At 40.0% G+C, this 23,816-nt stretch overlaps 2 protein-coding genes across 5 annotated transcripts in view; one reads left to right on the forward strand and one right to left on the reverse strand.

Moving 5' to 3' along the window:
- Positions 1-781: 781 nt before the first annotated feature.
- Positions 782-9,319, reverse strand: MPC2 (mitochondrial pyruvate carrier 2). Its single transcript, XM_067300212.1, has 5 exons — positions 9,099-9,319; positions 4,904-4,944; positions 2,819-2,903; positions 1,671-1,782; positions 782-1,027 (listed from the first exon to the last, which is right to left on the reverse strand). The coding sequence occupies exons 1-5, from the start codon at positions 9,202-9,204 to the stop codon at positions 970-972; spliced, it is 402 nt and encodes a 133-aa protein (XP_067156313.1). The 5' UTR covers positions 9,205-9,319; the 3' UTR covers positions 782-969.
- Positions 9,320-10,043: 724 nt separating this feature from the next.
- DCAF6 (DDB1 and CUL4 associated factor 6) overlaps positions 10,044-23,816 on the forward strand; it is a 97,275-nt gene continuing 83,502 nt past the window's right edge. For 3 of the 4 annotated variants that reach the window (XM_067300234.1, XM_067300242.1, XM_067300259.1), the window contains exon 1: positions 10,044-10,152. In XM_067300234.1, coding sequence (XP_067156335.1) covers positions 10,059-10,152 — 94 coding nt within the window. In that variant the 5' untranslated portion in view covers positions 10,044-10,058. Of the gene's footprint in view, positions 10,153-13,862; positions 13,885-23,816 lie in introns of those variants that run through there. The other variant, XM_067300249.1, reaches the window with a different exon arrangement.

The raw sequence follows: 23,816 nt of genomic DNA on the forward strand, positions 1-23,816 counted from the left end.
CACCAGATGAAGCTGATGCCATGCTCTGAGCACAATCGCCTTTTATTTTTCAGTAACAGATGGGCTCTTGCAGAGTAATGTGTAGCCTTTGCTCTGAAGTGATTTTGTACTGGCACATTGTTCTCTGGAGTAAGTAGGGAAAGGTATGGACTTTTAGGGAAAGCTTAAATATTCATCCATAAATATACCACAGATGAGAGCAGACCACTGCTATCTCCCTGAGATGATGGTGTTTGTTCTAAAGTACATGTTTTCTGAGCGTACACTTTCATAGGAAGTGTGTGTGTACTTAAGGAGCGGGAAAGCCAGTACTAGAAGTTTGGGCTGTTTACTTTTCACATTCCCAAAAGCAAGGATCTTAGATATGCCCATCTCTGCCTTTAGAGGCAGAGGATGTTGTAGAGGTTGACAGTAGCTAAAACAACACTGGACACATACAGGCTAACCCTCCTCTTGACAAAGATGGTGGTAGCTGGGAAACAAATGAAGATGCACGCAGCTGAAGCTGAAAAGAGTATCCTTAAACTACCAAGGAAAAGCAGCAGGGAATAATATGCAGATGCCACTGTCACTGGTTATTGGAAGTATGGTAAAACCCCACCCAGGTCACACTGTGACATGGAACACTTCAGTTGGAGGTTCTGGTTGATAGACACCAACACCACACTACTCCTGGCACTGTTCAGTAGAGCCAGATAAGGTAATAAAAGAAACAGACTGTGGATTATGTCTTGTAAAGAAACAATGCAACTTCTCTAATAACAAACACAAGACATGCAAGTTTACTTAAATTTAAAAGGTTGCACTTTATTTAAATGCACAGAGTTACTTTGTTACTTGCACTTAGAAAACTCTTGCTCTCTAGACATTTAGATTTCCTCTTCCATTACTTAGAGGAAAAATATTAAAATTAGTGAAGCTAGGTCCCACTGGGAAGGGTTTGTGCGTAGCTGGGTTTGGGCTGTAGGGTTAAGCATCGTTTTGCTGCAACTGCTCTTGTTGTTTTGCTTTTAGCTCCTGATTATACCTATAGAGAAAAAAAGCCAACTAAGAATACAGGTTAAATTATAATAACAGTGTCTTCATAACAACCTGGTCAGCAAAGGAGGTTTAAAATTACAGCAGACTTGAAGGTAGAAACTCAGGATAGGCTAGCTTATGTAAAAAGCTCCCAATTAGTTGCTAAGTTTTGCCTCATTCCTGGCCAGTATTGAAAAACCCAGAGAAGTCCAAATTTGCCTTCAAAGAAAGAGCTGTTTTTTCAGATGCTGCTTTGCTTAAGGACCTTTTGATGGTCCAGCTGGAACTGACAACATTCAACACTGAATTGAAAACTGACAGCAGTGCAAAGCTTATGCATGGGAGAAAGTTTGGACTTTCTGTCAATCAGACACGCAGCTTTTAAAGAATGCATTAAACCCAGAAACTACAGCTTAAATAGAGCATTTCTTAAGACATGCTCTAGTTATACTGAAGATATTGGGAAGCTTCACTGCTACTAAGCTGGGAAAGTAACACTGTAGCACAGAATTTCTGTGTTATTTAATTGCTGAGTTTCTCTTGCATGTTGCACTGCCATCGAGGCCAGGAGAATTTAAGTTCCTGATTAAGATTAGGTAGTATGAGAGCTTATTTAAAATACCAAGTGGAGAGTAGCCCTTATTACATACCTCCATATTCGGAAGAGTTGAGAACCACCAGCACAGCCAACAAAGAAGTTTACAGCAAAAAGGCCCCAGTTTTTAGGAATAATAACTAGAGAGTACCTTGACCAAATAAGGCCTGTTGAATGAAAAGAAAAGTTTAAGGATTACTCAAGTTTAGATATTTAAACATTCCTCTACGTTTAGAGACAGAACCATGGGCCAGTTTAAGTAAATAAGTTTTATAACTCTGTTAGACAATTGCTTTTCTAAAAATTAGCTGTTTCTCAGTTAGAAACACATTAAACAGCAGTGGGAGAGCTACTCGTATGTATTACATTTTTCCAAAATAACGCAACTAGACAATAACTTCAGTCATAGTCTTAATATCAAATAAAGATCCCTGTGTACTCTACAACAGTCTTGACCTTAATTCTCCATCACAGCTGCAGGGTAATGACATTTTGCTGTAGTATATCCACCTTGCTGCACCAGTTTAGAGATTACAGAATGTATCAGTAATAAAAGATTTACATATCATGCAAAACAGCAACTGTGTCAGATTTCAAAATAAAGTTCAGAGAAAAAAAAGTATCAACTGTAGTTTTGATTTTAGCTTTAGCTGCTCCCCCCCTCCCCCCAAGATTTGGTGGAACAACTTGAGTATGGAATATTGGTTTTGGCAGTGTGGAAACTCATGGCGGATAGTAGTGCAACAATCTGTACATCAGTGCTTCCAAGTCCTCTTAGTACATGGAAATTCTTTCCAGTTATGTTAGTATAATTACCCTAGCATTGTTTAACCCCTTGAAGTCTGCTCTATAAACAGCCATTATATTCTGGACCAATTTCAAAGTTACTTGACCTGAAGTGAAAGAGGACACTTACTGGAACGAGTGACATCATTGTAACTTAAGGGATGAAACTCATAACAATTTGCTGTGGATGATTCCAAATTAGAGACGCTCATGGAAAACTCCGTTGTATAATCACAGAACTTTTACAGATTTAATAATCAAAATCACATAGGTCTCTGCTAGAACTGTGCATTAACAATAGTGACAACTAACATACCATAATTAAGCCTTTTCTAGAGAAGTGGATTAGTACTAACAGAGAACTCAGAAAGGAGTGGATACAATTTTAGACAGGGTGCTGTGTAACAATGTCTTTACCTGTGGCCATTAATACTGCAGACTGAGCTGTGCTCAGCTTTTCTGCTGGTCTGGTCATATCAGCCATTCCAGCACATACCAAACCCTGTAAAGAGAAATTCAGTGAGTCTCAATCCAGTACCAAGACCTACTGTAAAAGATGCAAATGCTTTACAAAGGGAAGCTGCTTCATAGCTCAGTGCTTATTCTATATACATTATGAAGGAGATGGGATGCACCGTATGAGCAGTCTAATTAGACTCTTGGAGATACCATTCACTTCTAGTCCCTTGTGGTGGGAATAAGGACAGGTATGGGGGTGCATTTAGGAACAACCTGCAATATAACCGTAGGCAGTGACAACCTTGCATTAGTTTAAGAACAAGGTTAACTCAAGTACAGTGCATTCCCTTTTGTTCTGCTCTAAGCACAAACTGTTTTTCATATAGCAAGTGGAAGCTTGTCTAAATACCACCCTTCTATTGATTCTTCTTAAAGCTCAAGCTTAGATAATGTAGGTAAAGGCGTAGGTGTGACACCATGTTGTTTTCTCTCAGCTTCATCTACAGAGGTAAAAGCAGTTATTTTTTAATGTAACATTATTAAAAGCGGAAAATTTCCAGGTGAAGTGAGGAATAGCTTGGCTAATCTACTTAAGAACATCACTAGCAAGTATGCTGCTTGATTTGTTCTGTTGTGTTACTGCCCTCTACTGGAAACAGTTTGATGTTCTGTTACAGGGATTCCCTAAAACAAAATGAAAACTAGAGCTTTTGATTTATTGACTGCCACTAAGGACTCCTTTTGCTCCAATCAAGAAGCCAACTTTAAAGGCTAGAAACTTTAGTGTGCAGCCCCATTGCATCACTTGATTGATGTTGCTGCAGTAGTGCCTCTGAGGTACAGAGTTTCAGCACGCTGGGGAAAGGATAACTGCAGTAAACTTGCTTCTACCATATAGAGGAAAAGTCATTCCAATTTCTCAGTGCAGAACTTCACTGTGAGCTTAGAGAGGTCTTCCTGCACCTTCACAGAAAAGCCATTTGTGTATTAGCTCTTTTGATATAGCAGCAGTCATCAGCAACCTACTCCAAAGAGCAGCCTGTATGCTCAGGCTCAAGAGCACGTTGCCTGGGAGACTTCTAAGAAAGGAGATGGTTAATCACAGTTGCTGCAGCTCCAGTTTAGATTGACAAAGAAAATGAGCTACAGCATAAGAGCGTAATATGCATAGCCCAAGATCTAAAAAAAGTTGAGGTTCACAGTAGGAAACTTATGAACCAGCTGGCAATAAGAAGAACAGGTTATATCCTTGCTTGTTATCACGTTATCAAACAAGGAGATCAAGCAGCTTTATATTATAGCTCATTTATCTTACCTTCACCAATTCAAAAACTTGAGAAAGTGCAGTGAATTTGGGCTAGGCATATACCTCACTTGTGCTGACACAGCCGAGTGATGTAACCAATTGGGAAGCAGAACTGCATGAGAAATGGCAGTCCCCCCCCCCCCTTTTTTTTTTCTTCTTCATTTTTTTTTTTTTAAGTAGCAGAGGCAAGTACTGCATTGGGTTTTAAGGAAAGCTGCAGTAAGTCTACATCCTATTGTGCATGAGCTACAGAAGTCAAACTCAGTTGTGATCCATGTCCGCTACTAACTGCACATGCGTCTTATTCAATGTTACCTTGCACTCTTACCCACTTTAACCTGCCTTCAAGCTATAAGGCTTGGAAACTGGCCTCCTTACGATACTCTTCAAATTCTTCAACCTCAGAAGAAATACCAGCTTTAAGAGTTTTGAATTATGCCAGCTCATCTCTACCTTGAGCAGCAGTTAGTGTTTTACAAAGAGAGAGCTTTGGGGAAACTTTCAGTGAAATTCTTACAAGTTTTCACAAAGCCTTATTCTTTTTCCCCTTCATCCTTATGTTGTGCTGTATGTTATTAGGGCTATTTTTTTCCTCTCCATATATTAAACATTAAAGCCTTGGCAACAAATCCTTCAGTAGGCTCAGATATCTGCTGGGAAACTACTGCTTGCCCAATGGGTTGCTGCAAATTGCCTTCTGATCAACATCCAGATGCCAGTTGGGATCTTATACTTACCCATTTCATAACAGGTGCCCAGAAGAACACTGTTTTGGGACCTAGGCAGGGGTGAGAAAAAAAAGAGTTAAATTATTTAGCGAGATATAGGCTGTTTTGAAACCTATAGTAAGTTTGGGGTTTTTTTGAAATAATGAAGTGTGTACATTAGCATAGTTTCCACCACTGTACAAGCACTATCACCTAATCATATCAGCCTTCAGTTATGTAATCAGTCCACCTATTTTTGCAACAGACAAGTGTGATTTTATATTTTATTTTTAAGCAAGTGAAGAAGCTACAGCAGGCAAAATGCATTTACGATCAAAGACAAAAGTTAGCATCAGCCCCAGAAATAGTGAAAATGGTTTCTATATAATGATTAAAAAGTACTCTAGAACTAAACTAACAGAGTTACTATTTGAAATCTTTGTGAACTGAATCTTGTGAATTGAAACCCCAAAATATTTTATTACTGACACTGTAGTCAGTCAGTTTATTCTTCCCCCCCAAAAATCACAGCCCATCTGTTGGTGCAACAGACATCTTTTGCCCAGCAGTACTGGATGGTTAAAGAAACAGTACAAATTGCAAATACAAGTAGCACTACGTGTGACAAGGAAAGTGTCCTCCTGCACTTCTAATCTACATCTCTGAATACCCATATCCTTCTAGCAGAAAGAGTGCTCCCCACCCAAATCAACCCCTGTTAGTCTGCCCATAGTCAAAGGAGGGTTATGGGAGAAGTCTGTGGGAAGAAAGGGAGAAAAATCAATGGAAGGGGATTTGGGGGGAAAACATCTCTTCTACAAGTACTTACATGCTACAAATGGTGCTAAAACTGCAAATGGTTGATTAAAACAAACAAGTATTGTTATGCCACACCTACAATCCACAGGCTGTCAACCATACCAGAAATCACTAAGCAAGGGCTGTCACTCCAAGTCTTAAAGAGGGACCATGACCCAAAATATCAACCCACAGCACTGCAATAACAGTCAGGACAGTGGGGCTGATTTAGTGATGGTAAGTTTTAGTTCTTTCTAGGCCATTGCTCAGCATTTGGATAACATGCAAGATGAAGCCAAGTTTTCCCTTTCATATGTTACATATTATGAGTCAATGCTTTGCAATATAGATGACAGACAGTAGGACTTTGGTGGCTTGCTTTTTGTGTGTGCTAATTTTTCCACTAACAATACAGCCCTAAAAAGGCATTACAGTAACTGTTCATACTCTTTGTTTTAAGCATCCTCTAATTTAAAACCAAGACTTGGGAAAAATTAACTGACAGGCTTCTGCAGCAAGCACCTGTGAAGCAACTCATAACTTGGGGGATAAGCGTTATTGTTACAAATATCAGTTGCTGCATCACCTTAAAGCCTTCTAAGCCCTACAAAAGGGTAGGGCAACTGGAACACAGAATGCAACAAAAACTGGCTTGGCAGCTTTGCATAAAGTCCTCTTAGACCCACACTGCTTGAGACAGTGATCAGGTTTCAAACTGCAGTTAATAACTATTATCAGATTACTTTATGCTCTAAGAACATAGAACATTTCTCCCTATGCAGGATTTTTTTTGCATGCATGGGTTTGGGCAGCCACTAAAACTTTCTCAAACTGTTGAATAAATGCAAGTCAATATTTATGCTTGAAAGATGTAAACTTTAGTTATTTTCTTAGACAGCTACTCAGCATTTTATAGCTCTTTATGAATCAGACTAAGTCTTATTAAAGTCACTTTTATGGGACTTTTATAACTATTATCTATTTTCTTCTAAAACACAAATTCATATTTGGGACACTAGAGAATGTGTGGGGGAGTATAAATTATTAAATCAACATTCCCTGAACAACTAGTAAAGTTTCAAGAATTACATTAATTTTTATTAACAATAACTTGATAATTTAAACATATTAACTACACAAGTAAGAGAAATGGTTTGAGACAAATAAGGTACCAAGACAAGCTTGTTACATGGAAAGACTGTTACACTTCATAAACTGCGTACCTCTCCAGAAGATACTCCAGTTAAGGAGAATTACCCAGCCAGAGCAAGCTCTTCCTAGACTGTTACACTCCAAGTTTTTCAAGGATGAATTTTACAGCAGTGTATCAGAGCAGGGACTTACCAGAGGTTAATTTGGATATCATAAGTGTGACCAGTATTGTAGGATTTATAAAGCATATTAAATATAACAAGTCTTTGTCCTGGGGAGTTTACAGTTTAATCGGGCAAAGTGAACCAGAGAGGCCAAAAGAGCGGAGTACAAGCTCAGCCCTGCATATCTCTGTGGCTGCCATGTTCCTCCATCTGTGGCAGCCAGCAGGCAGCCAGGGGAGTTGGTGCTCTCTATCCTTACCCCAGGCCTTTCACTGTCCTGCAGCAGCCTCGCTCTGTGCAGCACCAGCCACAGGAACTGCTTTTCAGAGCAGGCATCAATCATTTCACTGGAAGCTTTCTTTGTGCCAGAAAAGAAACATCATTCTTCATCCGATGCAAATGATTTATAATTTCATGATAGTAACACTATTCCTAAATTAGACTAGCAACTTAGACATCATTAAGAAAGAAATTTGAGTCTTTCATTTTTAGCCTACTTGTCTGCAGTCAAAGTGACATGTATTGTGTAACTTTCTCAGAGACCTACCTTTAAGACAATCAGTGCTGAAACAGAAGTGGCAGCAGTTCAGTTTTCATACCTGTTTGTTCTACGGCTTTTCTGACTAAAGTCATGAATACAGATTATGGCAGTTGTTCTTCTAATTCAAATATACATACGTATATATATACACATACACCCCGAACCCCTAAAAAATGGATTTTTTTTTTTTAATCTCAACATGATGATGGTGAACAAAAGTGGCCCACAGGCAATTCTGTGAAGCAGAAAGCAGTGCAAGAGAACCTCCAAAGCCTTTTTAGTTAATACTGCAGTTCTGATGAAGAACAAACACAGATGTTCCCACTGCTGGCCATGTCTCACATTCAAGATAAGCAATTTCAAGCTGCTACATTTCAGACAGGATGAACATGGCACCCAAAGGTTTGGCACCTTTACAATAGAAGTGCTGGACATATTGATTCTGAATATACAAAAATTAAATTAAATTGTTTAATTATGATTTGTTTAAACCAACAACTTTCGTTTCAAGAGAGGACTGTTACAGGAGGATGGAGCAACTGACTAAAAGCTAAAGTCCATTTTCACAGTGCAAATTCCAAGTAGGTGAAGAGTCAAGGATGCATATCACACTCAAACAAAACAGTGGAAGCATCAGCCTGTGGAATTTTAGAATTTTATGAAGCACTCTGCTTACCTACCCTATCAAACAAACATCACCTAAATGGCACTGAAGTAGTTTATTTTACAAGAGGTTTCTCTCCAGTAACACGAAAAACATATTTACTTGAGTAAACGTAAGCTTTAGGTCAGGAAAGGGTAGTCCATTACAAGAAAGTCAAGCCCTTCCTTTTCCACAGAAGTGCTTCAGCTATGACGAGGGACTCATAAATGCTATGAGGTCTCTTAATTGGAAGTGCCAGCTTTGGAAGAAAATGAAGGCGAACAGCATCTGGACTTAAAATGGACTATCAGATCAGAAAACCTTGTAACACTCCCCCTATTTTTCAGTATATCCATCTGAAAGAAACGACTACTAAAGCACTCAGGCCTGCTTTGAAATCATCATATCCTCTGGGTTGGGAATAGCTCGGCCAACTGTTCTCTGAAGTCAGAGCATGTGAGAGCATTCAAGTATGCTTGTGCATTGCGGGGGACTAGAATAACAATTGGTGACGTGTTTGTCTCTCTCTCTTTTTTTTTTTTTTTTTATAATATGGAAAGTTACCCCTTTAACTGACAGGAGCCCACTCTTCGGTAGTTTTTCCCCTTGTAAGAGATACAGTAACACAGCCACGACTGTGCCGCCCCCTTTTCGCCTCCCCGGGCAAACGCCCTGTCCCCCAGGGCGGAGGACCCTCTCCAGCGGGCCCCGCCGCCCGGCCCTTCCCGGCGGGTCAGCTCGCCCGCAGCCGCGGGAGCCCCCGAGCCTGCCCAGGGGCCCCGCCGCTCCCCCCACAGCCCGCCCGGCCCGGGGACCCGGCCGGGGCCAAGGTCACCGTCACCGCCGCCGCCGCCACGGCTGCTTCCCGGTGCCCCTGCCCCCGCCGCCGCCCGGGAGCCGTTGGGCCGCACTAGAGGACGCCGCTACCTGCCGGGTGGTTGTAAAAGGGCCGGAGCCGCGGCGGCAGCTTGAGCTCGATGCGGTCGAGCAGGCGGTGGTAGGAGGCGCGGAGCCCCGCGACGGCGGCCGCCATGTCGGGACGGGACGGGGGCCGGGCGGTGGTCGCCGGCGGCTCTGTCCCTCGGCGACCCGCCGTCCTTCGGCGGCCACCAGCACCCGCCCACCTGACCGGGAAGCGTTGGGGAGGGGGTAAGGGGGAGGGGAGAAGGAGGGCTTCCTGCGCGCTGATTGGTTGCCTCCGCAAGAGGGGGGCGGGGATGCGGGGTTCGCGCAGCGCTATTGGTTAGTGCTGTTTTCCTCCGCCTCAAGAGGAGACGTGACACCACATTTTTCGAAAAAGGTGTTCAGCCTTCTTTGGAAAGGGCACGAGTGCTGTTTGGTGCCCGGCTCAAAGATGGCCGCCGGGCCGCTTCACTGCCCATTTCAAGATGGGTGACTCGGGAAACCCTGAGGCACGACCACGCGCCCGAACTCAAGATGGCCACCTCGTGGCTTCATCGCTCGGATCGCAAGCCGGCTTAGCCGGCGAAGCCGAACTCGGCGTCGTTGTCGTCTGTCATTTCTACGGCGCCCCATCCCCACTCGGGCAGGGGTGGGGCGTACAGAAGCGACGTCACCAGCTCGCGCGAGACCCGTGGAGTCTCGGCGCGCTCTCCCCCCTCCTCCGCGGCCGGGGCGGGGCGGGGCGCCAGGGGGGCGGGGCCCGGAGCCGCCGCCGGCCCTGCTGCCGCCGCTCGCTGCCCGTCGGTGGCTCGGCGCGAGGCGGGCGTGAGAGCGCCGCGCGCGCCGGCCGGTCGGCCTGCCGGTTTCCATGGTGATCGCGCGGGGCGGCCGGTAGCAGCGGAGCGTCTGACAGCTCCCCCCCCGCCCGCCCGCACCGGCGCGCGCCCCCCACCCCGCCCCCCCCTCCGGCGACCGCGTGGGGCCATGTCCCGGGGGTGCTGCCCCCACCTGCTATGGGACGTAAGGAAGCGGAGCCTGGGGCTGGAGGAGCCCGGCCTGCTGCGGAGACACTACCTAGGTAAGGGCGGGGGGCGCGCGGGTAGGGGCGGGGGGAGGCGGGCGTCGCGGAGCCGTTCCTCCTTCTCCTCCCCCCTCCGCCCCGGCGCCCCCAAGGGTGAGGGGGGGTGACCGCCTCTTCCAACCGTCGCTCCCCCCGCGGCTGCGCGCGCCCCCCAATCGTTTATCCCTCTCTCCCCACAAGAGCGCGCGGGGAGGGGGGACAGGTGACAACGGATTATTCCCCCCTCCCCCCTCCCCGGTAGGCGCGCGCCCAACGGCCGGGCGCGCGCCTGGCGGGGAGGGGCGGGGGGCGTAGGAAGTGGGGCCGTGCGTGTCCGAGCCGCGGCGGCGGGGCGAAATGGCTGCGGGCGACACCCCCTGGGTGCTGGCCTTGGGGGGTTTCGGCCCTGGTTCCGCGCCTCGGGGCTCTCGGGTGGTTCCGCTTCCGATCTCGGCACGCCTCGTCCCAGCCGGGCTGTCCCACAAAAGCGGTCGCTACCAGCTCCAAAGTTTCTTCCGCCCCTTGTGAGCCTTATTTGGGGCGGCGCGGGTCCCTCCAGCTCTGCCGTGGAGGGGGGGGGAAGGGGGTACGAGGTATAAGAGGGCTCTCGCCTTCGCTCTTCCTCCTACTCTCTCAGCTCCCTGGCGGTCCTCGCCCGTCACTCTTTCCTTGAAGAAACTGTTGCATTAGGGATATTCAATAGCTAAGTTGAGCGGCCAAACGCATCGCGTACTTGTTCTAACTGCAGGAGTCGTGGCGGTGGCAGATAGTGCAGCTCAAAATAGAACTGGAATCGTATTTTATGCCACGGGCTAAATAGGCTCAGGATTTACTGACCCTGAGCCTTTAAGGATTGTTAACAAAACACGTAAATACCAGGATAATAGCGTGATTGTTCTCATGGCTTTTAAGTGTTTCTGGGTTTTGACAGCATAATGCTGTGCAGAGCCACTTGAACACGTTCAGTACATGCCTATCTAATGTTTCTTTATGTTCAAAACTGTTCTTCAGTGATCGGGATATTTCTCTAAATCCACTTGATTTTCAGCCTCTCACTGCTGTCTTTTACAGACATTAAACGAGTTAACTTCACTAAGTGCCCTAAATTAAAAAAATACTATTATTTCAGTTTCCTATGCATCATGGAGGTGTTTTACTGTAAAATAACTACTAATTTTTTTTGTAATTGCAAAGATTACATCCATTCTGCATCTCCCCCTTCCTGAAATATTTTAAAAATTATTTATTCCTCTTTTTGGAGGGCGTGGCTGTCTATTCTACATATCACAATGGATCTCTAATATTTGCAGGGGTTTCTGCGTGGAGGTGGCATATTGGTAATGAACATATTTCTTTCTGCTTGTGTGGTGAAGTAATTCCTTCTTTTGAATTGAAACGCTGAGTATTTGAGGTGGAACTTAGCCACAGCATTGTAAAAAGGTTGTTTGTTTTTTTTTTTTGACCTTACAGGCATTTCTGACTGTGGTTTTAATTTTGTTTCCTGGTGGAATTTAAGGTAACATATCACCTTGCCCAGTCTAACTCACTGGTTTTCTGCCTGTGATCCATGAACACTCAGTAATCCACAAATGGTATTTGAGAAAAGCAAGTCCATTGCCACTTACAGGTTTCTACCTATTACAGAGAGAGGGTGTGTGTGTGTTATACACACATACGTTCATGCAAAACCTTTGGTAAGTTTTCTGAGGTCCTAAAATTACAACAAGTTGATGGACCTGTTGCACCTTTTTGTGTGCAGTTTTAGGGTACATATGGGTCTTTTCTCTTTCAGACTTTAGCAGTTCTATGTAGAAGCTTCATTGTTAGGACACAGATTGTAATCTCAGTAAAGTCAGAAAGGTAGCATTGATTGTTGGCCCTTGCTGATCTAGTCTGAAAAGGTTGAAAAGCAATGGTCTGATTTTCACTTTTGTTATGTCTTGACAGCTGTACTCAGCCAAGTCTCATCTGAGACTTGTCCTAACCTGTAGTGATAGAACATGGATATCCTTCTGACTGGCTACTTAAAGTTGTTTTTTTTTTTTTTTTTTTTTTGCTTGTTCCAGTCAGAGCAGAAAAGCTCATTATTAAAATTAGGAGTGTAGTGTGTAGAGTTTAAAGAGGCACTGTAAGGCTTTTTTGCTTTTATGTGACTCTTCCTTTGATGGTTGAAGTATAAAAAATTTGATCAGTAGAAATTATCCTCTCAAATTTAAGATCTCTTTTCTCAATACTACTCCAAAAGAATGTACATAACTTTAAAAAGAAAATCAATCTGGTGACTAGGTTAAGGGTTCATTTTTAGTATTTCACATTCAACTTAAGCATGTTTCATAACTTTATAACATTGAGAAAGTATTACCTGGGGCTGGCTTCCCACTGAATTGATGTTGACATCTCTGTTAGCTGTGGTAATAGTTATTCAGTCGTTACTGAATTCTGCCCTTAACTAAAGGCTGTAAACTGCTGCAAGTAATTTGAGTTACTTTCTGTAGATGGTAGATGGTGTGCTTGTCTTGTAGAACCGTCACACATATTAAAAATAGTGCATATGGCCTTAGTGTTTCCATTAATTTTACTGCTAGTCAGGATGACTTTTGAGGTGTGATCGCTTGTGTGCGGGTTTACCAGATGACAGACCTGTTGTGCTTATTTGTGAGTAGTTTTAGTGTATGTGTGGGTTCTTTCTCTTTCAGACTTTAGCAGTTCTGTGAAGGAGCTTTATTGTTAGGGCATAGATTGCAATCATGGTAAAGTCAGAGAGGTAGCATTGATTGTTGGTCCTTGCTGATCTGGTCTGAACTGGAAGTAAAGTTTCTACTTATTACACCATTTCAACAGTCTGACAGCCAGAAGGAATGAAAGTCAAGCATTTTGTTCTGGCTTATTATACTGTTTGGAGACTTGAGGCATTGTTGGTGCCTTTTTTTGTAAATTTGTCAAAACAATTGTGGGTACAGGTACAAATGAAAGTAGGTTGTGCGTTCCTTCACTGATTGCTTCTTTTTTTCATAAAGCAAAGCAAAAGAGAAAATTAATAGCAAGTGCATTACCAACAATGCAGTTGACAATGCATTAGAAAGATGTTTGTATATGAATGATAACTGTATAGTGAACCATTCATTCAGATAGTAATATTGCACTACGGTGTAGAATACAGGAAATATTGAAGGTGACTATGTGTTAAAGGAAGACATAATGTACTAACTAACTGCGGTTTTCTCTTTTCTTTGTTTTGTAGTTTCATGTGAGCGGACAATCAAGTGGCATTTTATTTATATCCTCTTTCAGCTTTCAAAAATAGCTGCTCCAAGAAAGATCTGTGCATCATATTGTACCTTCCCATGCAGATAGTCCATTCTTGCAATTTATGTCCTCACAAAACTGTGTCTGATTTGGCGAGTTCCCTAAATAATTGCTCTGAAACCTATTCAGTTCTGGACAAAGCTCCAAAAGAAAGTCTAGTGGAGGTGGGGGAATATATACATGCTTGGGACATATCCTCCAGATGTTACCATTTAATAAGAATTTCCCCTGTGGTGATATGGGGAAACTTTGGGTCCTATCAATGCATCTATGTTAGCTGCATTTTTTTTTTCAGCATTTGTAAACTATTAGTCTCAATTTCAGACAGTGCTTGTATCTGAAGTCTCCAGAGAAAGCCAGGCTGTTCTATGAAGTTGTTAGTAACACTCTTTTCTCTGATTCAGCTTGATCCTGCTGCTGGATGTTCCATATCTTGGATGGAAAGTGAGTTTCAGACTACTTTCAGTTGTTAAAATCATGACTGTGCTTTTACACTGATAAAGTGTTGATAGTAAACTGTAGCATCCTATTTAAATTCTGCTTAGAAACTTGCAAATTAATTTAGGAGGACAAATGTAATTGTTCAGAGTCATACTGTATTCTACTTTCTCAACAACCCCAAAATCTTTGTTGCTATTTTGTATTGAATCAGTTGTGGCAATGTTTTGGTGACTAATGAACATATCACTTCTGATAGCAGATAAAGGGTTCTGTGTCATCAGAATAAAGGCCTTTATGTAGATGAACTGTAACATATAGTATATGGTTGAATAGAGAAATAGCAGCGTAGTTTTCTTGCAAGAAATCAGTGGATCCAAAATTTGAAGCATTTTATGTGACAGGTAGATTTGCTTTTCTGTGAAGGGTCATGCTGCTGAGGATGGCTCTGTATAGAGAATGACAACTCTTTTTATAAATTAACTGGCATAGCAGATTATCCATACAAAATCTATTATTCTAGAATAGTTTGCAAAGAGGAATCAATTCAGGATTTTTTTTATTTTCTTTTTTGCTCAGGATGTTTGTTAGGAGTTGTGGTGTCCGATACAGTGAAAGGAAGTATCAAAATAAGTAAATTCTCCCTAATCTCTAAAACTCCTGTTTGCATCATCTTTTCTAATATCTTCCTTCCTTGTAATGTGGAATTTTCAAGCTTTCCAGATTTCTTAGACATAGTGTTGTAATGCTGTCTCATGAGCTTCCCTTCTTCCCACTTTTTAAAAGAAACAATACGTTTCCTATTCTAGGGTAACTTTTTGTCAGGATGTACCTTTTTAAATATTTTTTTTTCTCCTGTTTTTAAGATTTGAGGAAAGGCTTGAAATGTGTAACTTAACTATAAGAAAACCAGTAGTTATATTCACTGTGGTCAAATGTTGTAAAGCTTCAACTGCTGGTGCTAAAAAGAGAACTGTAAATATATTTTTGTATAGATAGGAAATGTGAGAACTTTCTGAGCTAATCGGAGATGTATGTGACTAGCTCCTCCTCTTCACCAAGATGAAGATTTATAATAAAACCAAGCTAATTACAATTTTGAAGTATTTTAATTCCCCTGTTCAGTGGAAGGGTTGAAAGACAATATAGGTGAGATTAGCCACTATATGTACGGACAACTGTTTGATTAGTTTTGAAATTGACTGTGTGACAGTTCATTACATTCTTGGTTTATAAAACTGGTAGTGGCTCACTGAATGTAGATTGGATTGAGCATTACTGTTGAGCGTCTAGTTCTTCCTGAAATACGTTGCCCATGGTAGGATGGTGAAAGGAATTCCTTAAACTACTATAAACTTTCATTCTCTCTGTTGCTTTCTCCTGGACAAAAAACAGGAGACATGAAAACTTCAATATTAGGAAGAACATCAGCTAGAAGAGAGAGTTGTTATTTTCCCTAATTTTTGCTATAATTCTATTCCAACATGTAATATCTTAGTCTTTGAAAATAGTACAGGGTCAGAAGGGTCAGACAGCTTTCAAATTATCAGCTTTGTAGTTGATGCTATTGCAGCCTTGGAGAGAGTCACAGCATATTTAATCATCCTTTCTTCTTTAATTCTTTGTTTAACACTTTTAACGTTTAGTTATTTTGAAGTGCACTCTTATATTCCATGACCCAAACTTCTGTCATTAATTTTTTTTTTTCCCATAAAAACACAGACATAGGTGTGTGTCTGTCACAATTAATAAACAGAATTGGGAGAGGTGTTTTATGTTGCTTTTCCTCCTACACTTGTAGCAAATTAACTGCTGCTTGAGAAAGGACCATTGTAAATTTACTTCATTGTCTGATTAGAGGAACTCAAATGATTGACTGCTATTTTAATGTAAATGGTGTAGTTTCTGGTGTGCAGCGTCCTCCTCTGCACTTTGGTGTGTGCCCAGAATGCCAGCTGAGAAATGATATATTCTGGCACATACTGAATACTTTATGAAACTAGACTAACTGAAGATTTTAGAAAGATATAATTGAACTCTCCAAATTTGTTTCATTAGTAATATTTGTTGAATAATAGAAATGGGCAGAGTCAGAATTGAAATTCGTAGTGTGATGAGTGAATTAGAGGAAAATATATCTTGAAACAAAACCAGACATCTTTAATATACTCACTCTAATATATGTCAGGCAGGAAATTTGATATGGTCATTGGATTTCTAGTGGTTGTATGGAAAACTTTAAAAAGTATAAGAGCATTGCAGAAGAATGTTACTTTTTAATTGTTAAAACACCAGGGAGTATAGTGAACAGGTATTGCCTTAAATTGTTTTTTTTTTTTTTTCCCCTGTTAATAAAAGCAAGATTCAGTAACTATAGTCCTTAAAAAATTACCGATGAACAAATGGAAGAGCAATGAGTCGTCAAGACCTGTTGATAACAAATTGGATTTTGAGGAGTTTAATGAAGAGACTATGCCTGGAACAGGTTCCATGATATCATCTTATTTAAATTGATTACTGTACCAAGAAATAGAAACACACATTGCATATGTTTAAAAAAAACATTCTTTAAAGTATTGGGGGTGATCCTGGCACATTAATGAAGCTTATTTTATTTCCAAGGCAATCAGCTGAGATAATCAAGACAGCCATTTTAATGTTAAAATAGAATGATATGTAGAAAGTAGCACACTATCTATAAAGGAAAATAAAAACATAATAAAATAATCTGGGCAGAATAACAAATAAAAACAAGCTGGCTGGTCATAATTTGACACATACCAGAGAACCATAATGAGGTGTGAGCAAGGAGGCAGGATTAAAGTTGTATGAATGTTTCTGGTGTCCAGATGTTGAATATTTAGCTCTAACCTCAGTCTAATCAACCTTCTGTTATCTTTGGGATTATTTCACTTATAGATTAACTGAACTGTGGATGTGGGGGCACATGAATGAATTGGCAGGAGCTGGTTGGATCTGCATGTGGTACAGCCGTGTGACACTACACTGTGTAAATTTGCTAGCTTGATTTGCCGCCAGCTAAGGGATCTTTGCTTATAGTTAACAGTGTCATTGACCTTTTCCCAGTTGCACCTTCCCTGTATGTTCTTGTGGATTGTATTTGTGGATTTGTATTACTGCTTCTATCTCTTTAGAATTGTCCACCCTTGCTACTACTCAGTGATAAGTGTTGACAATCACTTTAGTATGTTTTCTGTTAAGAAAAAGTTGATGTGCAGGAGCTGGGATGATGCAGTGCCATCTGTCAGTCTGTCATGAAAGAAGAGAATGAGTTTAGATGTTAGTTTTTAGGTTGTTAGTGATTGATAGTAATACAACTTCTGTTTTTTATCTAGTAACATTAATGTGAAAACAATAATGTGATCTGCAAGGGTATACAGAGTTCTTTGGAGCTTCTTTGCTGAAGGGTTGTTTGTTTGTTTGTTTGTTTGTTTTTGATAGTACTGTCTAGAATGGATTTTGGAACCTTCTTATTAAAGTCTGATGTATTGATTTTTCAAAATCACCAACTGTTTTTGCTGCTGTGGTATGTAGACATGCAGCATGAGAAACATTCATGGAAAGGGGATTTCTGGCACCAAATGGGCTAGTCTATAAACACATCTAGCCTAACTGGAGCTAGAAGGAAATGATCAAAAGTTGGTACAACTATTTCAGGTTGTTTATTTTCTGTCCTTCAGAAACTTAAGAGGTATTTTAAGTTGCCTGTAGTTTTGTCATGTATGCTTAAATTGAATTATGCAGATCTGCCTGCACTTCTTTTTTTCCCTTATGCGTAATGTCTGTCTGCTAAATGCTAATCATCTGTATTAATGGTTGCTGTGTAATATGAGCATATGTAATGCTGTGTGTTGTAGTCTCAAGGCTTTTGCCCAGGTAATTATGCTATTTAAGTTGCACTCATTCTCACTATGTAAATGTATTTTCTTTATAACTTTTGGAGTCTGAATCTTCTCATACAAACAGCTGCAGAGTTTAAAGATTTGTGTGCACTTTAATTATCTTTTTGTTTTTGATTGCAATATTTCATTGAATTTACATTTTATGCTTTTAAAGACGGTTCTTTATACAAAGAACTTACTTGTTTTGTAAATAACTGCCTGTGTGTTGATACTAAGGGTTTTAGACAGCTTTATAGTTATGTTGCACCTTGATCTTTTAATAATAAGCTCTGGAACATGAAAGCTGTCTCTTTTTACAAAAACAAGTTGTGTACTGGGTTTGTATTTCAGGATGAGGCAATGATGTGGGAGATCCATTTAGACTTTATTTTCTTGTAGCCCTCCTCTGGTTGGACTGTTTCCATTAGCTACATTAGGGTAGACCATTAAGCAGATCTGTGTTTAGTCGCTCTTAAGTTACTGCATTGCTATACTGTGACTTCTTGTGACTTTGCTTGTGGTTCCTGATCTCCTGTCCTGTGAATGTCCCCAAAATAGTCTAGTGGGATGTAACTTGATCATGTATCAAGAACTTGTTGATACTTGACACTAGTCCTTTTCTGGCAATAAGGAAGACCAGTCCAGATATAAAGTATGCCAGCTTTCAAAGCAAGCTGGATTTTTCACTGGTTCAGTGCAAGTCTTTGCTTTTTCTTCCTTTGGGGCTCAGCAAGCTGCTGATTCGGATATGTCCCAAATGCTTTAGTATAGACTGAATCATTAAATATTGAACATGAATATCGTGAGATGGAATCTGAGCCACATCACTGGATTTTAATATCCCCTTATTTTCCTCATTTCCTTCTTTCGTGGAATGCAGACTTTCTGCAGTAAAACTGAACACATCATTAATGCTGCTACTCCGTGTTTGGCAGATGTCATAAGGAAGAAGAGGATCATCCTTCCCTTCTCTGTGAAAAGAACCAGTAGTGATGTTTATCAAACCTTTGTTGAACTACTACTGAAACTTCATCAATATAGAAAATAGTTAAACAAAACCAGAAAAAAACCTCTTTATTCAGGTTATACTGCTTTATTATTATTATAGTGTATTTTTTACCTTTTCTAGGATTTGAGAAAAAATGTGGTTCATTTTTCATTTGTTTGTGTTTTAAAACACTGTTACGTCCTGAGAATTCTCTTCAGTCATAAAGGACTCTCTTAAGTTAAACAATGCTTTTGTCATATAGGATGAATACAGGCAATTTAATGTAACAAGCAACTTAAAATAAAAAAATCCTTACTTTTTAAAGTTAGATCCCCAATGGTAATGTAAGTTATGTCACAGTCTTGATAATCATCCACTAGCAAGACTCGGACTTGTAGTTTAGCTCAACTTTTGAAGTCGTGGAGCTTTAAACTCTAATCCTGGACAATATCCAAGTGTTGATATTTGTAATCTCATGGGGATATGTATCTATATCTGTTATGGGGTGTGTGTATGTGTAATATATATTTATATATATTTCACATCTTCCCCAGAACCTGGCAATGTAAAATTCATGCAATGCCTGAGATTAAAATGTGTATTTAATTAGGTGAGTGTGCAGAATAGTAAGTGCTTGAAATCAGTTTCAGCCTGTCCAGATTCTCAGTTTGGACAGGACATCTTGATGGGAAAGGTAAACTGCTTTTTTGCTAGAAGGCATCTCTCTCTAGTTCTGCTGGTAAGCTTTGATATAATCATTTCCTAATCTATTTAAAAATATGGGTTGAGTTAGTTTAACAGCTTTAATAGTAGGCCTTTATTTACCCCAGAACTTTTATCCAAAATAGGCCAGGAAATAATCACGTGATTAGTTCTGCTGGCTGATTTGAAGAAGCAGTAGCATCTGATGGATGCTTAAAAGTAAATGAAAAGACTGGCAGCAGTCTTTTCAGTTCACAAATCTTCAGCCGTAAGAGGATGTGCTTGCTAGGAATGTCTTTCTCTTAAGAGCAGATTCTGATAGCTTTTTCTTCTACTAGTGATTTTTCCATGCTCCAGTATTCATTTTGTTTGAATGGTAGGAGAATATAGGAGATGATGCTTCTGCTGCTAGCAGTCCAGTTTTTGCGTTGGGGTAGAGTCTTTATCCCTACTTCAGCTTCTTAGGTATCGTGTGATCCTGCTGAAAAAAAGAGCTCCTAAGCCACCTTGGGAGTTATACAGATTAGTATTACTTGAGAAAATAAAATTGAGTGTCTAATGTGACGTGTGTTTCCCAAGGTTTTATAACAAGTGCCTATGTTATTATGTTAATTGCGTTGTTAGAAAAAATACCCAACATTCATTAATGTTCCACATACTATTTCAATGAATTTTTCTTCTAAAATATGAAGCTAAAGACAACGTTTCTGTAACTTGTGCGTCGTTTCAGTGCTGGAAAATTATTTTCAACGCTGCTTAGTTGTAGAATCGGTTTAATGGTGGTGGTATATGTTTCTTTACAAGCAAGTAGAACTTAAAACATTAGCTTTCAAATGCCAAATACTATCTTCCTATTAAATTTACAGATTAGATGGTGTATGGCAATAGTTCATTTGAGGTTAGATCTTAAAAATCGCCATTCAATATTAGTCTTTGGACATAGTAGTTTCCTTGTGCAGTCCTGGACATCTCAAATTGAAGGCATTTGTGACTATAGCAATAATAGTTTATAAATGTGCAGATGGAGACTTCTCAAAGGATGCGTTTATGCCCACAGTAATGCTGTTTCCTCCAACTTGCAACACTCAACGTATTGTTTCTTTTTCCTATTAGTTAATGGAAACCTCCTTTGATGAGAAGAAAAGATAGCTCAGAATATATTTCTCTTGATCTGGTGACTATTCAGTTCTGTGTTGGTATCTGTTTTAGAATTTCAACTAGTTTCTGTGGAAAAGATGTTCTGCTGCTTGTGGAGAAAACAGAAACTTGGTTTTTGTATTTGTTGGTTACATTCAGTTAATTAGACAAGCTATTTCAAATAACTTTGTGTTGAGAAGAGTAAGGTGATATGTGTGATCTTTTTGTCTTCTGTAGTCTTTTACAGAGATAAAGTTTCTCTGTACTTTATCACAGAGATTTTTACCTTTTGTTTTGTAGAAATTATAAATATTTCACATAAGACTATGAAGTACTTTTTATCTCAGTGAGTAGTTTGTGTATGATCATTGAGCTACTTTAAAGAATTGAAAGAGCATCAATACTGCTGAAAATTTTGGATTTCTTCTGTCAGAAGATCGTGCTCGTTTTATCTTCTGCTGAGCTGAAATCTGTGGCAAGAACAATGCTTCTGCTGTGGGCACTGTAGGTGGGGACAGGATAGCTGTCAGAATATGGTGTACTTGTGAATGAAATCCACTTAGTACTTGCCAGTATAACACGCTTGCCTGCAGTCTATTATAAATGCCATCTCCAAGTTGGGTAGTTGTGATTTATACCAAATGCTTGTTGCTGTGTACACCTTAAAAATGATATTAATGCAATTGAATTTTATGAATTAAGTATCTTTCAAGCATAAAACATGCTAAATATCAAACAGCAATTAAAAAAGTTGTCCATGATTTTTTACTTCAGTTTAAGGTTCAGATGCTTGTAGCCTAATCAGTGATGGAGCTCAAGGGAAGTTTATATTCAGGAGTAGACAGTTTTAGAATCTGAAATATGCTTGAAAATTGATTACAGACACTGCTACTAATGCAAACAAATCTTATTTGTGCTATTAGTGATATTATGCAGATTCAGTAGAAGGAAATCTTAAATGGAATTCTTCTCCAAAGTGCTTATTAATTACCCTAAAATGTATAACATCACCAAGCTAAATTTCTTGACTTCAGCATATCTGTTTTTTTTTCTTTTGAGATCAAATTCTTTATCAGTTTACACATCAGGAGATTTTATAGGCTTGCTGGATTGTAATTCCGGGCATAGTGTCCGATGTTCTATAGTTTCCGTCTTAGTGTTCATATGTAGAAGTTCTGTGTTTCTTAATACATGAAGCTTTTTTCTGAGATGTATCTTGGAACTTGAGTGTAAGTCTGATTAATACCAAATCATCGGTGTTGGGTGTTTATTAATAAAGTTCTTGGATATGAAAATGTCAGGTAGGTCTCTTTGTAGAAATTAAAATATTTTGTGTTTTCCATATAGTATTCAGTATTCCTTTGTAGGTTTGATAATGTATCATGAAAAGCAGAGAAGAGTTTGGGTTAACAGTTTTGGACTTAAACCATAGTGGAGCAGTTGTCCTTAGTAATCCTTAGTTGTCCTTAGTAAAGGTAATCTTTTTATATTAATAAAATCAAGAATTATGATATAGTGTCAGTTTTTTGGTATTTTATAGAGTAATACAGAACAATAAGGAAATATAATGGAGGGCCTTGATCAAAAACCTGGAGGTCACACTAATAGGTTTTGTTTCTGGCACTGCTGCTGATTCACTGTATGTCCTTTTGAAATTGTGGCACAGCGAACTGAAGCAATTTACATGTCTTTAAGAAAGGGGCTACTATTGGTCTATGTAGCTAACAAATGTTTTTAAAAATTTTAATTAATGTTTGAGAATTTTAACATCCCTCGATGAAAGTTAATTCAGTGCATATTGTATAGAGTCTTGTTTACTATATAGTATGTGGAGATTTCTGTTTGCCGGCCGTATTGAATATTCAAAAATCCTTTGCTAAGGAAAACAGCATGTTGAGTCATGGATCGTTTTGCAGAGTTTGACATAGTAAATCCAGCACAAATAACCTGTGTACAAATGAATTGGACTGACTACCTTTTCGTGAAAATGTGCTTCAGAAGTATGCAAACTCTACCCTGCAAAGTCAAAAGTACTTTTTAAATGCTCTTAGAGTGGAAGATAACATGTGCTCTGCATTGGAAACGGATTCTGGCTCCGTTTCAGTTTTAAACTAGGGCATTCCAAATGTCACAGCAAGCTAGCACTGAGGGACTTGGCCTTGGAAAGAGCCAGCTTGACATAAATGAGTTTGTTTGACAAACAGTATCTATTACTGCTTTTCAGAATAAGGGCTATCTTTTCATTTCTCATACCATGATGGTGCAGCTTTGAATCAAAGTTTGATTGTATTTCTGTACAGCACAGATGTCAAGTTTAGACCTTGTTCATGAAGCTCTACTTTTCAATGGGAAATTCTGGAGTACAATTTTAAAAATACAAAGGTTTTAAGTGCTTGAAGCATTAAACTCTTCATGTTTTGTTGCTCTCATCTGTTCTGAAGTAACATTAACTGAGTCGCTTACAAAAGAGATGTACATGTACCTCTGCCAAAATGTCAATGTAGAAAGCGCCTGACTAGCAATTTCTAAACTAAGAACTGTGACTTAATGGTGTCATAATTGCTCTAGGTGGGGAATATGAGAGACATTGTGGTATTTTGGTTTTGTGTTTGATAGAAGAGAGATGAGAATTCTATATACATGCCCAAACACAGAATTTAGATAATTCCCCAGGGAGGAGTGGCAAGGCATAGGTGGGTTTGAAGTTATGTGCAGAGGAACATTTTGAAGAAATACAGTTACAAGTAAGTGGCCTCAGTTTCTCTTTTGCATGTTTTTTCATATTTAAATACACATTATGGGTGCCTCAAAGTGGTGCTCCTTCCATAAGAATATCGCCTAGGAAATAGTCCTAGCATAATACAAATTAAAAATTGTATTGATCATTGTACTGAGGGTAGCGCTGTACCTTGAGACTCCAGTAGTGCATAATGTTTGGTGAAAATGGGTAAGTGGAGTGCTAGCTTGCTTGCTTTCCAAATTTCAGATATGTAGACACTTCACAGGGAGGTCATTATTGCTATTTGAACTCTAACACAATGGTTCTTGATTGTTGTTGATGGTTTTACGTTACAAGGTTCAGGGCAAACCTTGTGTATGTTCCACTGTCTAGTGAGATGGTCTTTGTGTTGACAGCTTGATTACCTGATCCCTGTCATAAACAGACCTTCTTTTAATATAAGAAATGGCATATTGAAGCATCCTCTCAG

This window comes from Apteryx mantelli, chromosome 1, assembly GCF_036417845.1.
Source record: "Apteryx mantelli isolate bAptMan1 chromosome 1, bAptMan1.hap1, whole genome shotgun sequence".
Classification (NCBI taxonomy): Eukaryota; Metazoa; Chordata; class Aves; order Apterygiformes; family Apterygidae; genus Apteryx; species Apteryx mantelli.

Excerpts from the sequence above, each read along its gene's own strand:
- MPC2 (XM_067300212.1), bottom strand. The coding sequence starts at position 9,204 with ATGGCGGCCGCCGTCGCGGGGCTCCGCGCCTCCTACCACCGCCTGCTC. Across the intron at positions 2,904-4,903 it reads GGGCACCTGTTATGAAATGG|GGTTTGGTATGTGCTGGAAT; the intron begins GTAAGTATAAGA and ends TTCTCTTTACAG. Across the intron at positions 1,783-2,818 it reads TGCAGTATTAATGGCCACAG|GCCTTATTTGGTCAAGGTAC; the intron begins GTAAAGACATTG and ends TTCATTCAACAG.